The sequence below is a fragment of the Morus notabilis genome, unplaced genomic scaffold (assembly GCF_000414095.1).
Source record: "Morus notabilis unplaced genomic scaffold, ASM41409v2 Scaffold2499, whole genome shotgun sequence".
Taxonomy (NCBI): domain Eukaryota; kingdom Viridiplantae; phylum Streptophyta; class Magnoliopsida; order Rosales; family Moraceae; genus Morus; species Morus notabilis.
In genome coordinates this window covers 18,325-40,896 of record NW_010359652.1, presented here as the reverse complement: position 1 = coordinate 40,896, position 22,572 = coordinate 18,325, and the positions used below count along the sequence as shown (strand labels likewise).

At 33.8% G+C, this 22,572-nt stretch overlaps 4 protein-coding genes across 7 annotated transcripts; 1 reads left to right on the top strand and 3 right to left on the bottom strand.

Annotated features, from left to right (window-relative positions):
- Nucleotides 1-956: 956 nt before the first annotated feature.
- On the bottom strand, nt 957-7,366 carry LOC21385600. Of its 3 annotated transcripts, none has more exons than XM_010094964.2 (5): nt 5,602-6,648; nt 3,948-4,352; nt 3,502-3,707; nt 3,040-3,289; nt 957-1,189 (listed from the first exon to the last, which is right to left on the bottom strand). In XM_010094964.2, the coding sequence occupies exons 1-4, from the start codon at nt 6,059-6,061 to the stop codon at nt 3,044-3,046; spliced, it is 1,317 nt and encodes a 438-aa protein (XP_010093266.1). In that variant the 5' UTR covers nt 6,062-6,648; the 3' UTR covers nt 957-1,189; nt 3,040-3,043. The 3 variants fall into 3 exon arrangements, with proteins under 3 accessions (XP_010093266.1, XP_024019317.1, XP_024019316.1); XM_024163549.1 differs by having other exon boundaries at nt 1,179-1,247; XM_024163548.1 differs by lacking the exon at nt 957-1,189 and adding an exon at nt 7,352-7,366 and having other exon boundaries at nt 2,758-3,289; nt 5,602-6,086.
- A 2,899-nt stretch (nt 7,367-10,265) lies between these two features.
- LOC21385599 (isoflavone 2'-hydroxylase) lies at nt 10,266-12,094 on the bottom strand. Its single transcript, XM_010094963.2, has 2 exons — nt 11,105-12,094; nt 10,266-10,889 (listed from the first exon to the last, which is right to left on the bottom strand). Exons 1-2 carry the CDS (start codon nt 12,092-12,094, stop codon nt 10,266-10,268), a joined length of 1,614 nt encoding a protein of 537 aa, XP_010093265.2.
- A 1,493-nt stretch (nt 12,095-13,587) lies between these two features.
- LOC21385598 lies at nt 13,588-17,512 on the bottom strand. 2 transcript variants are annotated; one of them, XR_002901931.1, is made up of 5 exons: nt 17,372-17,512; nt 15,904-16,065; nt 15,104-15,255; nt 14,509-14,645; nt 13,588-14,006 (listed from the first exon to the last, which is right to left on the bottom strand). XR_002901931.1 is itself a non-coding variant. In XM_010094962.2 (5 exons), the coding sequence occupies exons 2-5, from the start codon at nt 16,149-16,151 to the stop codon at nt 13,839-13,841; spliced, it is 705 nt and encodes a 234-aa protein (XP_010093264.2). In that variant the 5' UTR covers nt 16,152-16,158; nt 17,372-17,512; the 3' UTR covers nt 13,588-13,838. The 2 variants fall into 2 exon arrangements, 1 of the variants encoding a protein (XP_010093264.2); XM_010094962.2 differs by having other exon boundaries at nt 15,904-16,158.
- Nucleotides 17,513-19,841: 2,329 nt separating this feature from the next.
- On the top strand, nt 19,842-21,177 carry LOC112090978 (putative pentatricopeptide repeat-containing protein At1g12700, mitochondrial). The gene has a single exon (XM_024163547.1). The coding sequence runs from the start codon at nt 19,842-19,844 to the stop codon at nt 20,886-20,888; it is 1,047 nt and encodes a 348-aa protein (XP_024019315.1). The 3' UTR covers nt 20,889-21,177.
- The last annotated feature ends 1,395 nt before the right edge of the window (nt 21,178-22,572 follow it).

Genomic DNA, 22,572 nt, shown 5'->3' with positions numbered 1-22,572 from the left:
AATTGTTCAGTCAATGGTCTACATAGCTTCATTTAGATTTACGCTATAATTTATTATTAGCAAATATTTTTTGATTTTTTTTTTTTTTTTGAGAGCATGTTCTTTAAATTTTAAGATATTTGAGATTTGTTTTTATAAGTAATAAGTTATCCATTAAATCTTTTATTTTAGGATATCATTTATTGAATTTTCTCTAAATATATTGTAATGTGTCCCAAATATTTAGGGGTTGTTTGGTTAGGAGATTCGTACTCCGATTCGAATCATGATTTATGGTTCGCTATAGTGTTTTCTCTCATAAAAAATACACATAAATCAAAAATGATTTTAATCTCATGATTTTAATCCATGAACTAAACGTCTTTTTAATTTATAGGACGGTACTTTGGTCGCTACCCTAACCGATACCTTTGGCTCTTCAATTCTCACAAAAGGAGCACTTACCGAAGAGGGGGCCGGGGAAAACGAACATGTCAGTTAACTGATTTTTTCGATCGGCCGCCAGTGATAACTAATTTTACTGGTGAAAAAATAGCAGTGAAGCTCGGAGGGACAGCGTCATTGATGATGGTGTGTTAAGAACAAAGTTAAATGGTCTTGAGCTTGGGCCTAGCCAGCTGAGTGTAGGTGGAGTAAGGCCTTAAGTCAAAGGGTGGGTATGGGTTTCATTTAGCATCAACCAACCAAAAGAAGAAAAGGACAAGGATCGGCTAAATGAGCACAAGCTGTGTTGGTCGGTCAGCCTTAGGGGGATGATCAGTGCTCTGCAAATTGCACAATTCATTGTGTGATATCAAGCACATAGAAAACGAACAAGTCAAGTTAGATTGACAAATTGCGTGCACTTTCTTATTGATTTTGGTTTCTCTTCTACCACTGCCAAAAGCATATACCGTTGGACAACGTAGGATAATAGCAAGCATTAACAATGACATGAAATCAACGAAAACAGCGAAAGCCAAAAGAACAAAACACACACATGGTTCAACATATGTGCTTGAGTTTAATCATTATCTATAGGTTGTTTCGAAGATAATCACCTCCTCTTGCAAAAGATCAACACCGTCAGACTGCGGATTTTGAGAAACTGGAAATTGTGTTGAAGTTGAAGAGGATGGTATCTTTCTGGTATAGACCAATGAGATCATGTGTTTCAGATATTATCTTCAGCCCGTGTCCCGCAATCATCCTGTTGGTATAAGCAAAGCAAGACATATTGCGACAGCTCAATCATCATCATATCGTAGCTAAAATAAAATGACAAAAAATACGATTTAGTTTGTATGGATTTTTTTTCTAATTTTAAGAGAGACGTAACAAGTAAAACGAGAGTTGGTTTAAGGATGTGTGTGTAAAAAATAGAATGAAATAAGAGAATGTCACTAATCACACGAGCAGGCATACATATACACACATATAGACGAGTTATCAATAGCTATGTTTTTTATGAGTGATTCCTATCAAATATAGAAAATTAGAATATATTGAAGATCGAATACTAGTAGAATAAAACTTGTACAAATTTCCTTGTAGGATAATACGTAATAGGCTTTATTAAGTGATCTTCTACTTCAAATAGGAGTAGTAATTGACTCTCCAGTCTTTTATAAATTGGGGTCGGATAAGGGATTATGGTAAATTGTGCCAGAATTAGGACCCAGAGGCCGAATTTTAGTCCTCCTCCGCAGAAAACGAGTAGATTGATGAGGTTTTCTTTGAGACCACTTTGATTCATACCATACGTGGCTGGTTTTTTCTTTTCTTGTTTTTTCTGTTTTCCTTTTTTTCAAAGACTTTCTTGATCGGATCCTCAAGCCTAATGTAATTCTTAAATGTTGCTCTTGTTAAGATTGATCAACTTCCCCATCTAGTTTCATGCTATATACATATTGATGTTTGTATTTGGTCTTGAGTGTAACTGTTTTTGATATAATCGTCTGCTTATAACATCCTTTTCTTTTCTCTGTTTGGTTGGGTTTCAAAGAAAGTACGTACGTAGATTAGAAAAGAATAAATAAATAAATACATATATACATATATATATATATATATATTTACGCCTAGTATTTACCAATAAATAGTGGAGATTTATCAATATGTTGTTTACTTTGTATACTTTTATATGAGTGTGGGTGTGTGTATATATACATATGTATATATTAAAAACTCGTTTATATATATAATATATATTGCGGCGGTTGGAATAAGTACGATGTTACTTACATTCAAAAGCTTCGGTTTCTTTAATTCAAAAAATAAAATAAAAAAGCTTCAGATTTTACTTGTACATGTTACACGACCATCCGTCTAGATATTGTTTGCCTTTGTTTTATTTTACTTTTATCACTAACTTGCAGATTAGTTCTCAAGATCCAACTTTGCAGAGTAGAGAGCAGTATTGGAATTGGAATCCCGAATCTTCTAGTTTAAATTTTTATATATATGTATATATATTTTGAATACGCATACATATGTAACGGTCGGTAACCCAGAAATAGGTAGAGATTTAATCTTGAAGAAAAGTACTACTTACAAGTCTTTAATGATGATGCAGAGAGAGGTTTAAAATTCATAGATTAACAAGTGTCAACTTCTTCCCTCCGGTTTGATATTTAAATTATAGACAGGATATTTTCATTCAGTAATATTTCTTTCAACAAATTAATTGTGTTAGGATTTCAAAGATGCTCAATGAAAAACTTTGGCATTTAGACAAAACAAAACAGTGCATAAAATATCAGCAACATTTATCTGCAACATGGCTGTAGTTATCTATCTATAACAAACTAAAATTGGTTTTCCAAAAAGTGTATCAAATGGGAAACCAAAGCTAGGCCCCTCCCTCCTACAGTCAATATGTGAAACTAGTTTGATGGGTGGTGTTAATACAGCAGCATAAGTATTGACAAAACTCTATCAAAAGGAAAGCGAAATTCCAGGTACTCCATGGTGGGAATTCCTTCCGGCTCGAAAAAGGGAAGAAAAATTTTGACAGTAGAGAGGGCTCATCCATAGTTGTTGGTCTTAGATTTTTCATACCTATTTAACAGGGGAAAAGGATTGGCGAAGGGTCTCTTCGCAACTTGCCATCCACGACGTCGAGCTTTTTCATCTTCTCCTCGCACCAAAATAGTTGTTCCTTACGAATCCTCGCCATTCTGACAACCCTTGACAATAGTTTGACGTCAATGAGGCTGAACAAGAGCTGAACGTCTTCTTTTGCCGAGGGCCAGGATCTCTTTTTCCAACCTCTCCTCTTCTTACGCAGCTCCTTTAGTTTCAATAGTTTCTGCAACTCAGAAAGATGATAAAATGACAGCCAAACATAGTTTAGTCATGAAAAGCATGGTGGCTTCGAGCCTACTGATGAAAAAAATATAAAAATATATAAAAGGACCTTTCTTGGTAAGAAGATTTTTTGAGGGTGCTAGCAATCTCCTGGACGGAAGTCTTAAGAAAACTTGATTATGACTTGAATCAAAATGTGACTTGGAACCATACCTTCTCAAGAGATGATTGAACCTGATGAAGCGCGGTTGCACCAGTTTGGTTCAGGTTTCCAAAGAGTCGAGCCCCACCAGATTTTTTCTTATCCATCTTCAGAAAAAGGTGGAAAGTAAGAATCGACGATTCCATTATCTTGATAAGATCAGGGGCAAGAACTGTTAAAGACGGTTCTTCTCCTTCCATCTCTTTCTGATCCGAAGCTAAGCAATTTCATCCAACAAATTAATATTAATATGGATACTACAATCACAACACCAAAGATGCCAAGTTAAAAGATACTTTGACTTTGTAAACAGAAATATTTAACATTCTAATATGCATATTACAGTACGGAAACGGCGTAATGTTATCATACTCGGCAGTCATATATTATAGAACTGTCAAAAAAAAAAAAAGAAATAATCCAATTTGCTATGAATTTGTCAAAAGAAGTATTTTACCTTTAGCATTAGGGACCTGCAGCAATTTCGGCAAAAGTTTCCTTGCACGAGTATAAATTTCGGGCCTAAGACCTAGCTCAAAAGGTTCATTCTCAACATATCTTTGTAATAAAACCTGAAATTGTTGAAACTGTTGAGCGCTATGGTTGTAGCAGGTGGGGTTTTCAGGTTGGCACAAAATTTTCTGGGTCAGTTGGGTGTATTGGCAGTGAAGTGCCTCCCAAGTCAAGCAAATCTGAGCTACATATGCCATCTCGATATCATGATATGGGTCAACTTGTAATTGCTGAAGATACTCAGTCTCATCCGCAGGTTCTTCAATCTTCTTCAAAGAAAGGCAGCGGAGAGGAGATGCTAGCTTCTTAGATGCAGATCTTGGTGATGGTGTGGTGGGAGTTTGGCAGCCTGCACAAGAGTTGTTTTATGAGGATTGATAATCTACTATGACAGAGAAAAGGAAGATCCTAAATGTCACCATATCTAGATGCCGTAGCAAAATGGACCACATATTTCCTGCAGATTTCACAACTCACAACTGAGGTCATATATAGCAAATATCACGATATTGGTTTGCCTAAACCGCATCAAACAGAAGTTCGGGTTACTAGTGAAAGGGCTACAATATTAAGGGGCTTCTCACAAGTGTTTCTTGAACTTTGTCCTTGGTAAGTAATGTGAATTTGTTTTTCATTTTTCCCAACCATTCATGAGATCAAAATTTATAAATTCTAAAAATCTTGAGTCAGCTAAATTGAAATAAGTGCCCACCACTTATGGTATTAAAATTGTATGACCAAAGATGACCCTCTCGAAGAATCAAGAATGATACCCTCAATAGAGTACCAACTACTTGATGGATGCAACAAACCTATGTTGGACCCCATAATAGGAAATGATTGGGTGGTGGACCTAAAAGAATGCATATTCCTCGTATCACTAGAACATCAATACTAAGGGCACCTAGTACAAGCTAATATTTTGTATGGGTAATTGAAGCATCTAGTTTTGGGTGAAACTGGCACGTTTATGGGAGTAGCTATTTTACCAATAGAGATCCATATCTATAACATTATTAACTAAACAAGAAGGATCGTGCCATTGCAAAGCTCTTAGATTCATAAAAGTTTGTGATCTAACATATTTTTTCAATTTCATGCACACATATTGGAGAACCCAAGACATATATTAGCAAATTCAGACAAACCCACTAGAATGGATGTGTTATGGATAGGAACCATAAAGATAAATATATCAGCTACAATAAATACCACCCTCTCTAGCTAAAGCCTGGACCATTTACCCTTGTAAGACCACTAATATTTCTAAGTTCCCCTATCCATTTCGACAATGCAAATAGCATCATGATCCGAAACCAAGTAACCCAATGTCGATTTGAGTACATATAGAGTATGCAATGTACTTCATTTAAGGGGGGAAAACCAATTAGCTACATTGTAACAAGCATAGCAGTTTCATTAAGTACTGATTTAATCTTTAATAAACAAGATCACAAAATAACATCATGATCTAAAACCAAGTTAATTATAGCATATATGGAGATCCACTGTTAGAGGAAGTTTGCTTCCAAGAACATCTAATGTGCTTCATTTGAGAAAGAAAACAAGTTAAGCTCAACCATAAAAAACAAATTTACCAGTCTCATTAAGCTGCTGCGCGCTCATCCGATCAAAAAACAGCATCCTCTCGCAATATTTGTCGTACAAAGCATCAAAGCCGCCCCACCATTGGCGAGCTTCTGCCTCCACATCCCTCCACTGGGTAGAGCTTATAGCCTGATCCGCTTCCTGCTCTTCCTCCTCATCTTCATCCTCTTCACCACAAGACTCTTCCTCCGGAATCAACACCATGAAACTATTCCTCCTCAGCTCCTTCAGCCTCCTCTTGACCTCGTTTGTGATGAAATCATCATCATCATCCTCAGCTTCAGCAGTGGGATCAGAAGCCTCATTATTTGTCTTATTATTAACAACATCTCCACCACCATCATTCTCTTTCTTTGGCTCCTCTGGCTGAGGCACAGGCTTGTCCTCCAAATCATTTCCCAAAACGGGTTTGTGGGCTTTCCTGAATTTCTTAACCTTGAAAAAATCCATGTTTGCCTATTCTTCCAGGTAATAACTAGGCTTATATAATGAGATTATTATTATAAGTCTGCAGTTCACACTCCAGAACCACACAACAGAACAACGAAGTTCAACTTTTTAGATGTAAACAAAACTCTTATGAGAGGAAAAGTACTTTTTCTTGTCCAGATGGACTAAAGGAGGCCAATGTGTGATCTGTCTGTGCCAATAATCTAACACAAATGTAATGTAGCCCAAAAAAAAAACAAAAACAAAAAAAAAGACTCCAATGCGTAACCACTGAAATCTGTGAATAAAATACTATTTCTATTCTAGAACGCGTCTTGAGATGGAATCTGGTAAGTGAAAAAAATAAAAATAAAAAATCCCTACAGATCTTAACAGAAGAAGAGCCTTCAAAATGCCATTATGAGAAGATCAGTGATCTGAAACAATATGAAGCCTCCAAAGTAAATCCCTAAGAAAGGAAGTAACTTTGAAGGGAACTGATGAAACCCAGAAAGGATATCTTTCCAAAGCAGCAAAATCTGTGTCTCTAAGATACTTCAAACCAAACAAACAAAACCCATAAATGGTTTAGAAAGCATTGTACAGATATAGATCAGAAACCCTCAAAATCCCACAAAGGGTTTTCAGATTTTCTTCATAACTTGACTGCTTTAAAGTACATTAACGGTACATATTACACAAATGGCATGAAAACCTCCCAAATCATTCAAAGCCTTCAACTTTACAAAACCCCAGAAAGCAATGACTCACAAATGATCAAAATGCCAGAGAAATTTGCTGATTTGTGCTCAACTTTTTTCTCTGCGCAAAACCACCCTTCAAATCAAGCCAAAAATATACGCCAAAATGTGAGCTTTTTGGACCCTTCAAAACCACAAAACTCATGAATGTGGCTCTAGAAACATCAAAATGGAGATCAGTCTAAAGCAATGTAAAACAAAAACCCCCACAAAAAATGCAAAGTCAGAAAGAAACAAGGGAAATGGACAAGAAAAAACCCTAAAGAAGAGTCACAAAGAGAGAGAGACAGAGAGAGGGAGAACTTAGTTACTGTTTGGGAACATAGAAAACGCCATAAATGTGACCGGACAGTGGACACCCCCATAAACAGTGTTATTTTTTTCCTTTACAAAAGTTGTTTTTTAAGCTTTTCTTCTTCTCATTTTTTGTTAATTAAAAATGAAAGAGTAATTAAATGAAGGGTAGATGAGGGGTTTTCAATTTCTCGTCGGGTTTTGGAGTTTTCTCGTAAATGGAAGAAGAAGCGCGAGCGCGAGGGCCAATACTTACTGAGAGAAGAAACAGTAGCAAGCAAAGCAAGCACAGCAGAAACAGAGCACAGCGGTGTCAGTGCGGGAGGCAGAGAATATTGTCAGAAAAACCCATACAAAAAAACAAAACAAACGAAAAAGCATTTTCTATTCTTAAATCTCATGACATACCCAAAAGCACCGCGCAAAAGTTGGTTTGATTTATGTGCTTTTCCATCACAATCACGCACTTGTCCTTACACAATCTTCTCTATGACATTCATGTCCCTACTTGTTTCGAGTTTTTAATTTTATGTAAACAAAATTTACCGTAACTAAAAAAAATTAAATATAATTTTTTATGATAATTTTAACTGTAATGAAATTAAAATTAAAAACTAGTAAGGTAATGTGCCGTTTCGAACTTATTTACCAAGCTAACCTATAAATTCATCATCTACTTAACTAATAAGAGCATCTCTAGTGTATTATTATAATTGATTTGTTAATTATAATTTAATATTTAAATATAAAAAACATTTTTTAATGTAATCCTATTTATTGTAATAAATTTATAATAAGTTTTTTCCTAAATATAGAATATAACAAATTTGACACTTATTTCAATCAGTTGATATAATTACATTTTTCATTTAATCAATTAAAACTTTTGTTTTTTTTCAAATTATTTTAAAATTAAAAAATTACTTTTACAACTTTCAAAGTTTATGATCCGTTTGTTTCATATACTAAAATTTAAATCATTTGTCAGGTTTGGGGTTGTTCTTGTTTTTATTTTTCACGTTTGCGAGAAAAAAAAAATGAAAACGATTCTAAAACGGCGTTTAGCATAATTAAAGACAAAAAAAGGAAAATGAAAACAATTTTTTAGTTTAGTGTAAAATGAGAGAGAAGTCGTTTTTCATTTTTTATTTTCGTTTTCTCCTCTCTCAAGCAGAGAGAAAGAGAGAAAGAGACATTAATAAGTTTTTTTTATACTGAAAATAATCTATTGATAAAACTACCAAACACATTTTCAAAAATGATCTTTGTCTGAGATTGAAAATGTTTTCATTTCCATTTTCATACAAAAAATAAAATCATTTTGGAACGAGTTTTAAACGTACCCATTGATTCTGTTATAGTATTGTTCTCTCATAAACAAATTTAAATTTTAAACGTCAAAATTAAGCATCATGGTCTCAATATACCTTTCAAATGTACCCTTAATAATTATAGAAAAAGTAAACTTTAACATTTCAAATACCATTATGCATTAGAACACAAATGAAAATAATACATTCTATTGTATTTTTTGATGTCAAATATACAATTGACATTAGCATTTATATTGAGATTGTTAAAATTTACAATAAAATTGAACTTTATTAAAATTAATAGAATATTTTAAAAATAATATACCATGTAATTACATAAACCGGTAAATCAAATAAGTAAAAGTTTATAAATATTTTCTCTCTTCTCTGGGGATGTTTGTTTCCTGTATTCGTCCATGATTTTGAATTATGATTTATGGTTCTCTACAGTGTTTTTCTCTCACAAAAAATACACATAAAACGAAAATAATTTTAAATCATGATTCTGAATTTATAAACTAAACATCTACTTATTAAAATTTTTTATTATTTTTTATTAATTAATAATGGTACGAGATATATTATAGTGTATGATTCTCAATATTAATTACTCAAAAGTAAAAATAAGTGAATAATTAGTCAATTCATAAGAAATTTAAATAATCTAAATCTAAACATAAAAAGAGTCAAAAAAAAAAAAAAAAAGTCGCTTCTCCTGTGGCCACACGGCAACGTCTCCTCTTTACTCGTTATATTTAAAGTTGTTTCTCCTTTTTACTCTTTTTTTTAATTTCTTATTCCTTAAACTTTTTCTTATAGGTTTCTCTAATATAATCATATCGTTAGATTATGATCAAGATCATATTATATTAAAAAAAGTAAACAAAATGAATAGTTTTTAATGCAGAAAAATTATCAAAAATTTATTAGTCTATTTACTTTGTTGATTCGAGTTTGTAATTCGAGTTGAGATATGATTTTATGTGATAACTTTTTACTGTAGCAAAAAAGTTAGATGTGACTGTTTCTGAGAACTTTTTACTGTAACAAAACTCAAATTCTAAACTCGAATCGGTGAAGTGAACTCAAATTCTATTTCTAAATTTTTCTTCTATTTTTTTTAATTAAAATAATTCCTTTTAAATATATATCTACTTAATTTTTTTCGGGTCAAAAATTCCCAAATAACTTTAAATATTTTTATGTGATTTTTTTAAATACTTTTTTATGCTTTGCTTCAATTAATGGACTTAAAGCATGTTTGGTCTAAGTTCTAGAACCCGGAACTATAATTTTGGTTCAAACCAGTGTTTGTTTATAAAAAGTAATAAATTATTCTGATTTGACTCACCTAGAATCAGTATTTGGTTTCGATGGTTCTGATTCAAGGTTTGAACCCTGATGTGATATTTTAAATCAAGAATCACCCATAATTCTAAAACCACCCCCTAGTTTTGGGTGGTTCAAACTTCTGATTCTGGTTCTGGTTTCAAAATCATAATGTGGACCCAAAATTATGAATCATGATTATGGTTCCAAAATCAAAACTAGAATCACTATAATTTGAACCCGCATACTAAACGAAACCTTAGTTTCTAAAGAGGTTACGAGTCCGTTTGGTTCATGGATTAGAACCATGTGATTAGAATAATTTTTGATTTACGTGTATTTTTTATGAGAGAAAATACTATAGCGAATCACGAATCATGATTCGAATCCCTCTACCAAACATCACCTACGTGTTTTAACACAATATCAAACTTATAAAATTATTCTCCATTATCAAACTTACAAAATTATTCCCCACGTGCTACCTCACTTAGTTAGGGGAAAAAAAAAAAAAAAAAAAAAAACCTTTTAAAGTTTGTTGAGGGTACAGATCATAGCTTGGCGCGGTTTGCACAGGGCTTCCAAGGGCTGGAATTTGGACATGGTGAGGCCAAGTTCCTCTGCCAAGTCGACAGTCTGTGCGCCAATTCTGTCCCACTCAAACGACTGTATTAAGCATCCTAACGCTAAGGCCACCACTCGCCTCCCCAAAAGAGCCCCTGGACAGACCCGCCTTCCCGCACCAAATGTAAGCAACTTATTCCCAACTTCTGTATGATCATCACCTCCTTCAAATCTCTCTGGCCAAAATCTAGTCGCCTTTTCCCACAACTTCTCGTCCCTATGAATAGTCCATGCGTTGACCAACAACATGGTCCCTTTTGGTACGTGAAATCCCGAGACATTGCAATCCTCAGAGGATTCGTGTGGTAATATGATTGGAACTGTTGGGAACAACCTAAATGTCTCGTTGATTATGTTATGTAGGTAATTCAAGTTGGGCAAATCTGATTCGTTCATCAGCCGTTCATGTCCCACATTGCCCTCTATCTCACCCAAAGCTCTTTGCATTGCGTTTGGATGATTCAGAAGAAGCGACATCGCCCATTCAATTGTGATTACTGAAGTGTCGGTCCCAGCAAACAGCATTGCCTGATCAAGCACTCATCATCATCATGATATGTATGTTTAGATTAATACACATTTAGAAACCGAGTAGCACTGGAATATTATGCATTTCATATCTCTAAATAGCTAGTCGCGTGGCCCTTCATGTGTAAAAACTATTCTATTTAATGGTGACTGTATTTATGCAAGTGATCATTCATATGATTTAAAGACAATTAATAAAGTAGTCAAAACCGTACCAAAATAAGACCTTTTATGGTCTCATCGTCATACTCTTGAGGATTTGACTTTTGCAATGACAATATTAGGTCAATAAACGTCATGTTCCTTTGATCATGGCCGTTTGCATCAGACTCGGCCCTCTCTAGTATTTTCCGGTGCTCGTCGACGAGGCTCTGGAAAAAGCTGTCCATCTTTTTCATACTATTGGTCATCCTCTTCTCAACTCCTTGAAAATCTATCCACTGCAAAAAGGGCAAGAAATCGTTTATGTTTGAGCTCGCTAGAAGCCCCGACACCTCCCTCATGATCGACTGGAATTGCTTAGCTTCCTCCTCCACAACTTCATTCCCGTAGTACCGCTTTCCGGCGATCATCTTCATCATGATGTTGAATACAAGGTCAACGATCTTTGGTCTCAGCTTTACTCTTGTCCATTTTGTATAATTATTATTATTATTATTATTATGATCAGATTCATCGTGATCACTCGAGTAGTAACAGTGTTCTTTCAATAGTTGCTTCACCATTAGCTTAGTCTCCTCATGTCGAATTCCGGAGAACATCAAAAGGCGGTTTGCGGACAAGAGCTCAAGAGTGGTGAGACGGCGAAGGCTACGCCAGTGGTCGTTGTAGTTGGAGAATCCCATGGTCTTGCTATTGTAGTTAAGATGCTTCCCCGCGAGTGTCCGAGGCCGGTTGGCGAAGACGACGTCGTTTTTCGTGAAGCATTCTTCGGCCGCCGAGAACGAGGACACCACGAGGGCGTTGCGGGTTCCCAATCGGAGGAGCAATACGTCACCGTATTTTTGGGCCATGTGGTGTAGGGTTCGGTGAAGTGGTTGCTTTAGGAGATGGAGATGGCCTATAAGTGGTAGTGAGGGAGGACTCGGTGGAAACTTTTTAGCATGTTTTTTTGTGAGAATGAACTTTGTGATCAAGAGAATTACAAACAAGATTGAGAAGATTGGAAGGTAATTGGACCAGAAAGATATTGATGCCAGTTCCATACTTGGTGATTGTTTAATTGCTTCTAAGCATATCATGGAATGCAAAATGCAAATGCAAACTAATGGCTTTAAATTACTTAATTTAATTTAGAAAACTTGATTTGAGGGAATAAAAGAAAGAAAATAATGAACATGAGTAATTAATTACTTTTTACAGATAAAAACAACTTGGACTTCGCAAAACAAAAAAAAACAAAAAAAAAATTAGATTTCACATACACGATGTAAATAACAAAGCAAAGGAAAGCAATTAACATATATTATAAACCATGACTCGGTTGTTAATTGGTGAAGTGTTAGTTACTTGTCCGGCCGGCAACTAGAAAATTAGCAATACCTTCAAGCATGAGTAAGCAATAAATTAAAGTATGTATAGATCACTTTCATCTATAAAAATATACATCACACAATTGACTTGCTTGTCTTTTCTTAAGGAAATATTGGCTTGGTCACGAATTAAATGTATATCACGTACTAAAATGCTTATTAAGTGCGTACAAAATTATATATTGACTTCTTGTTACCATCAAAACTATCGCACGTTATAAATTTTAGAGTTTGGACTTCAGACCCTACATATATATAGACACACACACACACTTCGCAGCGTATCTTATCATATAATCACCTGATTATATGCCAATTAAATGTATGTCAAATATTAGACGACATCATTCTCAATATATATATATATATATATATATATATATATTAGACGACATCAGTGATCAACGTACACCTGTCCTTTACAAAGCAGAATATACAGTATAGCATAAAATTGTGGCTACAATCTAACGATGTATAGTAATATTAAACAACTATTAACAATACATATTTGACATTTAATCTTCCCGCGACACTTCATCACGATCTTTTAATTTGGAGGTTCCTAGATATTTTCTTCTACTAATTATAACCTTAAACTTCGATTACTGCTAAAATGTGCGCTCAATGAGTGATGGGTAATTGTGCTTATTCAAAAAATGGAATAGAAAGGAAGACTATTGTTAACTAAACCCCACTAAGCAGTGTTAATTAGACAACCGCGCATCAATTCTCCCTTCCTGCCATACAACTATCTATGACCAGGAAAAAAAATAAAAATAAAAATAAAAATAAAAAACCACTATCGTTGTAATAATATAGGCCTCATTCTTTGTTTGTGCGATTTTTCAAACATCAACTTTTGGTGGTCAGATCTCCTTCTTTGTCTGATGGTGGGCGTTGGGAGTTGTCATGCATAAGACACTTTGTCGCTCACGTTAGATGAATATTCTTAGGATCTCAGAATGAAAGGAAAATGAAAGACAAAGAAAGAAAGGATAAACAATCTTTTCGGGTCTTAAGACAAACGGGGTCTAACATTCTCCTTTTTTACCACCATATTATTATGTTTCATTAAATACGTATATTTCTTTTAAATTATTATTTTATAATCATTTGACGCTTCAAAACTGCGTATACTGACAGATATATTTTTTTAAAATCCTGTATTGAATTTTCACATCTTCATAATATAATAAACCTTGTGTGGTTTTTGATAAACAGTTTGTACAATGTCTTTAAAATCATACAATTATCAACAGTTCAAATATACAGTGTTTTTCCCTTTTTTCCTAACACCTCATAAAGGAATTGCTGGTATGAGGATTCTAAAGCTTCTTCCTTTTTCACACTCAGCAAACTTTGTTTGAGGCATTCACATACGTATATTTACACTTTAACAATACATTTGAGATGGAAATTAGAAACCCAACCAGGCTGATGGTATTGGCTGAAACTTGCTTTTTGCACAAGCCAACACGTCGTAGTAATCTACATGACTGAAGCAGTCGCGGAAATCCGTCAGGAGCTTTTCAAACACCCTCCATTGGACTTTGATTGATCTTGTATATGGATATGGAAGGAAAACCTGCAGTCAACAAGGGACCAAATTTAAATGGATTCAATACCTTGTACGGTACAATTGTAATTTTTTAGCACTAATGCCCCTGAATTTCTTGTGGTTTGACACTATCTTCCCTAAAATATCATTTTTTTCTTTTTGACAATCTAATCCTCAAATTAGTCAGGGAATTCCCTTACATTATATCTAGTCCCTGTAAGGGTGCGTTTGGAGCAAGGATCCGTGCCATGGTTCGTAGCTCGTTACAGTGTTTTCTCTCACAAAAAACACACGTAAACCGAGAATAATTCTGAATCCATGAACCAAACGTCCTCTAAATGATTGGAGTTGATTGGAACTACAATGTTGTCAAATCAAGTGTGGAAACTAAACTAGTTGGCTAACATCCTCGTCTTTTAAGTTGGAGAGTTATTGTTAGTAAGATTTAAGAAAGTTAAGAAGTTCATTGATATGTCCTAATTAATTTAGAACTTATTAGTTTATGGAGGGTCTTATGAAGATGACATACGTCTCCCTCTTGTGCCAGACGTTTGAGTATCAAAAATGTGTGCTCGTTTTCCTCTAAATTGTCGAGAACAGCCAGCCAGATCTGGGAAGCAAGCTCATGAGCCACGTCTCTTGTTTTTCCACAGGCAATAAACTGATCTGCAAAAATATAAAACAACTAGGTGAAAAAAGTACAGCTTTATGTGAAAAAAGTCTTTTTTTAAATGTTCATTCAAATGCAAATTTCAGAATCCCAGATTTATCCTCCCCTGAGTTCAAGTGAAATATAATTTTCAGCCTTGCATTCTTGGGAATTACAAAGATAAGTTCTCATATTGCCAATCCATACAAGCATAGACGTCAAAACTTTTAAAAATCAAAATCTGCAATATTGACAAAGAACTATGTCCCTGGAAAGATATATATATATATATATATATATATATATATATATATATATATATGTTCAAAGAAAGCATTTACCCATAAGGCAGAGACAAGTTTCTATGCTAGAGAATCGTATTGGATCGAACAAAGATTATAACACATTTCTTCTTCAATATAAATTCAAAAGAGCAGCATGCAAGAAAATATTTAACAGAAATAAGAAGCCCGACCAATTAGGGTTCCGTGAAGTATCCCAGAAGGAGGCAGAACAGTTGAACGTTGGAGCTGCTCTTTTAAGAACAAATAAGCATGTCCCACAATCTCATCAAGTTCACCATCAATAGCAAAGATGTGTCTACTAACATATAGAGCTTCATATCTCCTGTGAAAATTATGTGAGAATGTTAGACTCTCACTACTCTAAAGAAAGCAGTCTTTTGATAATCAAGTTCAACTAACACACTGCTAGAATTTTGTACTTGCACAGTTCTAGAAAAATAATTCAATCTATGAGACTGAAACTTAGAATAGGAGGCCCGAGAGTTGTTACTTACTAATTACAGTTACAAATAGAAGATTTCATGCATATGGTTCACTGATTGACATGTTATAGACCTGCTTTTTACTTGAGTAAAAAGAAAACAATTTGATATACAATCATGGATACCAACTGTAACTTAGAGGGTTTCTTTTTGGTGGGGGCTGACAATGTTCGATTTGAGGAAGGTTAACCTATTAATTAATTGACTTGAGGCTCGTTCATCAAATCACAGCAGCAATTTTTTTTTTTCATCTTTCTATCCATTATCTCTTCTGAAATTATCAGAGAGGGGGAAAAGGAGGAAAGAACACTAAGAATCCAAAGTGTAAATTTACGTTTTAAAGTAATAATGAGGTTTCTTGTTATCGTAAAAGAAGAATTTCAAAGCTACCAAAGCATTAATAACAAAATTTAAGAGAATAAATATCACGGAAAAGAGAAAAAATAGAGACAGGAACCAAAAACCAGAAAGGAGACAAGTAAGGTTACCTCCGGCTTAACCCTCGGGGAATAGGTCCAGGCCACCTTTTAGCACGGCTAGCTGAAGGATAGGTCCTGTCTAGAGCGGCTTGCCACAAGCATTCTTCACGAAACAAAGTTGCCCACTGTTTTTTAACACAAGATACTTGCGACCACTCAGGGACAGGAATTCTAATGAAAATTTCTATCAGAAGGTGATCGGGCAGCTTTCCAAATGAACTAGCAACTAAAGTTTCATTTTCTTTACTATTCATCATTACAATACTGCAGAACAAAATTTTCCTTCTTGTCAAAAGAATAAGGAACAATTAAGCATACATTTTCTGTTCAAAATAAAGAAATTCTTTCTCATTCACAGAAGTGCAGTAAATAACCATCATCAGTTGAGAAAGGTTAAATAAGTAAAATAGCAACACTTAGACAAAAAAGTTTCCTTGAGAATGAACGCTCAACGTGTCTCTCAATGCTAAAATTTGACAAAACTCTTGAAAATATAAGCCTTTGATAGTTCCTCAATTGTAAGAAAAATTGGAATACACAAACATACAAGCAGAATTGAACAACATCAATATACATCACAGTTTTGTTCCCTCATAACTAGAAAAACCAAATAATGCCTCAAGAAAACTGAAATCAATCTTCGGCGACCGAATGCAAGGTCGCGGTATTCAAAAAACAAAGTGACAAAGTTGAGTAAAGGATTAATGGATACAATTCAAGGGAAGTATTTTGATTCCGGCTGACAAGCATAGAGCATGTAAGAGGGAAAATAAAAGGAATGAAGTCAAGTTTGGGATGACATTATTTGTGGATTTTCCAAGCTGAGGATTTGCATTACCCAAACCATCTATTGTATCACATTTAGCTTGCTTAGTAAACATAATTAGCATTTTGGAACTTTTTAATTAGATAGGAGACAATACTAAGTCCTTTAGAATGGAAGGATCAGATACCAACAAACATATGAATATATGATCTTACATGCAAAAACTAGCAAAAGTATTCCCTGTAGCTCAATTCAGCTACTAGAAGTCCGGGGAAGTTTAGATCATTGAAGAGAAAAAGAATGAGAAAGCTGTACAAACAAAACATTAGTCTGAGTTTAGAGACCCAGACCAACTCTGCCAAGAAAAGAAATTCATCTTTTTGTTTACTTTTAACATCAAACAATCCAAATTTCACTTGAGAATAGCAAACTACAACCAAAAAACAAGAAAATTGTTTAGACCCACTACAACAGATGTTGCTCTGAGTATAATTTGATGCTAAAAATTGAAATTTCCAAATTTTAACAGCATATGGAGCTTCCTTTTCACCAACCCACAAAAGTTTATGCCAAAAAAAAAAAAAGAAAAAAAAAATAAAGGAATTTCATCGCACAAAATGAATAACTGAATGACAATTGAATAAATAAACTTCAGGAGGATATTAAAAATAAAAAATAATAAAAAATAAAAACAGAAGAGCAGAAAAATACCAAAGAAGCAGAAAGATAAATGCGAAAGCTTTCTCAGCTGATAAATGGACCGGAAATGGGTAAAAAAGAGAGTTCGGCTGCTTAAGGCTGAGGCAAGAGACAAGAGTCAAGACTCAAGAGGGCTGAGTTTCTTTTATTTTATTTATTTATTATTTGTTCTCTTGTGAAATTTTCGTGTTTGTTCATTAGTATGTTGTCTTCTTGGGTTACAAATGTGAGGCTCTTGTTGCTGGAGCCCACAGAAGCAAACATATAATGGGAATTTTTTTGAAAAATCATCAACCAAGTAACACTATTTTATTTGTATTTTTTATTTTAAAATTTTAATTTATTTTATTATTAAAAATATGTAAGTTATGTTTTCCTAATTTTTGGGTTATTTTTTGTAATTTTTAAGTTATTTTTCGTAATTTATAAATTAATTTTTTGTAATGGTTATTTTTATAATTTACGTTATTTTTTATTATGATATTAAAATTTTATGTAATACATAAATAAAAGAGTTAGAAAAAACAATAATTAAACTTAAAGTTTTCTCATATATAAATCAGAATTTGTAGTAAATAATAAATAGATAATAATAAATAATACAAATAAACGTTACATGGTAAATTTATAATATAGGGACATAGATTATTTGTCTAAAACACCTTTTATTATGTACTAATATGTGTGTATATTGCTGATTCCGTTGAATTTCTAACTGAGATCTGTGATTAAAATACGACGCATGATACGAGGAGCATAATTTAAGGTGTAATTTGTAGTAGTATAGGCACTAGTATGGAATGATGAACACAGTTCGAAGGTCAAAATTTCAAACTAATCAAACTATATTTTGCTCATTTTACTGTTTGAATCATAACTAAAACATTTTATTACAGTATTTTATCTCACAAAAATTTAATTTTAATTTTTTCTATTAAATCCATTTTTCAACTCAAACGACTCTAAAAATGAAAATAAATTAGTTTAATTATCTTTAGTCTAAAAATGGTGGTAGATTTTTTGACTCAACAAAATTGTTCAATTAACTCATCAGAAATTAAAATCAATTATTAGAAAGAGTTAAATTCATATATAGTCCTTTAACTTTTTGCTCTTTCTACAATTAGTTCTTATAATCAATTTTTCTTATTAACAGTCCATGAATTTTAAAAGTGTCTCATAAATGATCTATCTGTTAAATTTTGAATGAAAATCGTTAATTTTGTTTCATAAAAGGTCCTTAAACTATCTTGTCTTTAAATTTAATCTCTAAACTTAAAAGAATTTAGTTCAAAAATTATAAAATTAGAAAAATAAATAAAATAAACCAAAAAAATTCAAATAAAAAAATAAAAAAATGAAAATCTCTAAAGAATAACAACACAAGTTGTCATCTTCTCCACCAAAAATATGAATCTAAATAAATAAAATCTAAAATTTCAACAATACAGAAATTTCTCCTTAGTGCAAAAACACACAAAATATTCAAAGAGCAACAAAGGCAAGTCCAGTAACCGCCCAAGCCTTGAGCATCAATTGAACTGCCGTCAATGAAGCCAAAAAGTGTCATTTTAATATGCGAAACCCTCTTGAGTTTGAATCCAAAAGCCTTATCGGAGTCGAATGAGGTTGGAGAGGGAAGGAGCGACGGTAATGGGTCACGTGTGCGAGGCAAGGGTACGAAAGGGAAGCAACAGAGGTGACGTATAGATGGTAGGGAGGGGCCAACGAACAAGAAGTTAGAGGAGGGTCGTATCTAAAAAAAATCTTGAAGGTGAGGATATTTGAAAAATTTGAGCTTTTTATTTTATTTATTTTTTCTAGATCTTAGGGAAAAAAATAAAAAAAATTTTGGGTTAGAGATTTTTGAAGCTTTAAGAAAGATATGCAATTTTGATTTCTATAACCGTTATTGTTTCTCTTTAACACAAACATTATTTTTAAAGAGAAAAAATAGTTTAAAAAACTTTTATGAGATAAAATTAAAAATTTTCATCTAAAATTTAACAAGAGACCATTTATAAAATACTTTTAAAATTTAAAGAGTGTTTATAAGAAAAATTAACTACAATTGTAAAAGGAAAAAAAAAATACAGGACTATGACTATTTATGAATTTAACTCTATTAGGAATATATTTTATTTATTTATGAAAAATGTTGTACAGGGATTAATGCTAGGGATGAGCAGTGGGACTGGAGGAGTACATCCTTCAACCCTTGCTTTGTTTCTTGTCCCCCAGATCTGTTCACAAACACTAACCGCAAACAATCAAAATTCATTGCAGTCTTTCTGCGGAATTGAGGCAAACTGCTCAGGATCCACGAAAAGCACCAGTAGTCAATCCTAATAGCCCATTTACTCATAAACCACAGATTCCTAGTAAGGGGTCATTTCGTAAACAAATGTTCATCTTCCTATTGAGATTTGAGAGTAACGAAGATTTTAGGGCAGAGTAAAAAAACTAAAAAGGGTTGCTGAAGATGCAGAAAAGTCGGATTTTCTTCAACAGAGATTATGCCACTGGTGGTATTTTTTCTCCTTCTTCCACTCTTTCTCGGTTCAAGATTTTCATAGCTCCCAATCATTCTGAAGCCTCTGCAAATAATAACCAAACCAATATAAAAACAACTCTTGAAAGTGCTTTGAGCTTGTTTGATGAAATGCTCCGAATCCGTCCTCAGCCTTCTGTTGTTCGTTTCACTCAGTTGTTGGGCGAAATTGCCAAAATGAAACGTTATTCTTCTGCGATTTCTCTATACAAGGAAATGGGTCTTCGAGGAATCCCGACTAATGATTATACTCTCAACATTGTGATTCATTGCTTCTGTCGTTTGAATCAGATGAATTATAGTTTGTCTGTCTTGGGAAAATTCGCTAAATCTGGTTATGAACCAGACTCTGTGACGCTGACTAGTCTAATGAATGGGTTTTTGATAGAAGGAAAGGTCGATGAGGCAGCTGAATGCTACCGAAAAATGACCAGTGGGGGATGTAAGCCTGATATCATCACTTGTGGCGTATTGCTAAATGGTTTTTGTAAATTGGGCAAAACTACTGCAGCTGTTGAGTTTCTAAGGAGTATGGAAAAAGACAGGAACTGCAAGCCTAACAAAGTTGCTTATAGTACGGTTATTGATGGCCTTTGCAAGGACGGGCTAGTTGCTGATGCTCTCAATCTCTACTCAGAAATGAGAGGTAAAGGTGTCGTTCCAGATGTTGTGACTTACAACTCCTTAATTCATGGAGCGTGCATGTTTGGCAAAAGGAATGAAGTTATAAGATTATTTAATGAAATGATAGGCCGAAAAATCACTCCCGATGTCCGAACTTTCAATGTCTTGGTGGATGTGCTTTGCAAAGAGGGGATGGTCGGAAATGCACGGTGTGTGATGGGGATTATGGTACAGAGAGGCATCAAACCTGATGTGGCAACATATAATTTGCTTATGGAAGGTTATTCCTTGCAACGACAAGAATTTGGAAAGAGAATGGAAACCATCCATATAGTTGCACTTTTGATGCAATGATCTGAGGATTTATTGCCAATCGTGAGATATTGAAAGCGCTGCAACTTGCTAATAAAATGTTGGATATGCTTCAACTGTGGAGTTGTTTGATGATTTGGTGGCTAATGGTGCATTAGATTCTTCCTTGCGACCACCGATACTAAAGGTTAAAAAAAAAAAAGAAACTATCAACACAACCTTTCATGGTAATTTTATGTTGCACATTTCAATTTTACTATCGATACAACCTTTTTGAACTTAAACGTGTAATTTGATAGATATTTCTCCGTTTTAAATCGTTCATTTATTACTCGAATGCAAATTTTGAACAAATGCGTGGACCTTTGGCTTATACAGTGATTTGTAAAGCACAATAAGATACTTGATGATCTGCATTCTGCATAGAACGAGAACGATATAGTATTTGCAGACATGGATAACCAGTTATCAATCCGCCATAGTTTGGACCTTCTCTGTTCTTCAAGGCTTGTGTGAAAGGCCTCCAATCAAATAAACATATATGAGGTGCACAAGTTGCTTAGAGTGCAGCCGCGTAATCATTTGGATATGGTTAGTTAGTTGGGTGTGACGTGAGTATTCGGTTAGACAGTTAGGATGAGTGCTAGTTGGTTGTACTGATTGTATGATATGGGAGATATATAGAGAGATGTTAGATGGGGAAGAATGTAGGAAATCAGTTGTAACTGAAAGGGAAAAGTCTTAGCTCGTCTAAGCAGGGGAGAGCGAGTAGTCTCTCGAACCACTACCTACTGTTCTAGGGTCATTGTGTACATTTGTCCCCAGAATTCATTCATTCATCAATAAAGAGTACATTTCAGCCATTGATTAGCCATTATTCCTCTGTCAATTGACCCTAGATTGTTCAGATCCTATCATTCTGTCCCCATCCAGACGTGCTATGCAGGGATAAAAGTTAATAATGTTGGGACAGTAGTGGATTGTCACAGAACTAAGGTTGATGCCATTTACTAGATTATCACTGAACAAGTCTTTGTTGGCCTCAAAGTGTGATTGTTTCCTATCTATCTTTATTCTTGGTAAATTTCCAAAAATGTACTGTAAAAATGCAGTCTTTGTATCTTTACATCCAATAGATGTTGGTAAGCTGACTTGCTTGGAGGAATCCTTGTGTTTGGTTTTCTGTCTGCTATCCAGGTTCTCATGGAATTGTTGTTTGTCTACTTTGTTTTGGTCCATGGTGGTTATTTTGTTTTGTTTTTTTTTTTTGTTTTGTTTTTTTTTTTTTCAGTCTCTCTTTAGAACCTATGCTGACCTCGTCTCTTTTTCTCTTTAATTTTTTGTTCTGCTTGGTTGTATCAAAACATTTGGCTATGCAGTCCAGAGAAATCTGAATAAACAAAAAATATATATATATATATATTTAAATATTGAGTTTCTAAATTCTAAGTATTTATTGGTAAATTCTTTACTTAAAGTGGATATTTCATTCGGTTAATACTGGACTTACCGCAACAAAGCTATGCAGTCCAGAGAAATCTGAATAAACAAAAAATATATATATATATATATTTAAATATTGAGTTTCTAAATTCTAAGTATTTATTGGTAAATTCTTTACTTAAAGTGGATATTTCATTCGGTTAATACTGGACTTACCCAAAAAAAAAAAAAAAAAAAAAAAAAAAAAAATCTAGGTTTTGATTTCGGTAAATCATGATTTATT

Excerpts from the sequence above, each read along its gene's own strand:
- LOC21385600 (XM_024163548.1), bottom strand. The coding sequence starts at position 6,061 with ATGGATTTTTTCAAGGTTAAGAAATTCAGGAAAGCCCACAAACCCGTT. Across the intron at positions 4,353-5,601 it reads GCAGCAGCTTAATGAGACTG|GCTGCCAAACTCCCACCACA; the intron begins GTAAATTTGTTT and ends ACTCTTGTGCAG. Across the intron at positions 3,708-3,947 it reads GCAGGTCCCTAATGCTAAAG|CTTCGGATCAGAAAGAGATG; the intron begins GTAAAATACTTC and ends GAAATTGCTTAG.
- LOC21385598 (XM_010094962.2), bottom strand. The coding sequence starts at position 16,151 with ATGATGAATAGTAAAGAAAATGAAACTTTAGTTGCTAGTTCATTTGGA. Across the intron at positions 14,646-15,103 it reads ACTTCACGGAACCCTAATTG|ATCAGTTTATTGCCTGTGGA; the intron begins GTCGGGCTTCTT and ends ATATTTTTGCAG. Across the intron at positions 14,007-14,508 it reads GTCTGGCACAAGAGGGAGAC|GTTTTCCTTCCATATCCATA; the intron begins GTATGTCATCTT and ends TGTTGACTGCAG.
- LOC21385599 (XM_010094963.2), bottom strand. The coding sequence starts at position 12,094 with ATGGAACTGGCATCAATATCTTTCTGGTCCAATTACCTTCCAATCTTC. Across the intron at positions 10,890-11,104 it reads CCATAAAAGGTCTTATTTTG|GCAATGCTGTTTGCTGGGAC; the intron begins GTACGGTTTTGA and ends GTGCTTGATCAG.
- LOC112090978 (XM_024163547.1), top strand. The coding sequence starts at position 19,842 with ATGCAGAAAAGTCGGATTTTCTTCAACAGAGATTATGCCACTGGTGGT.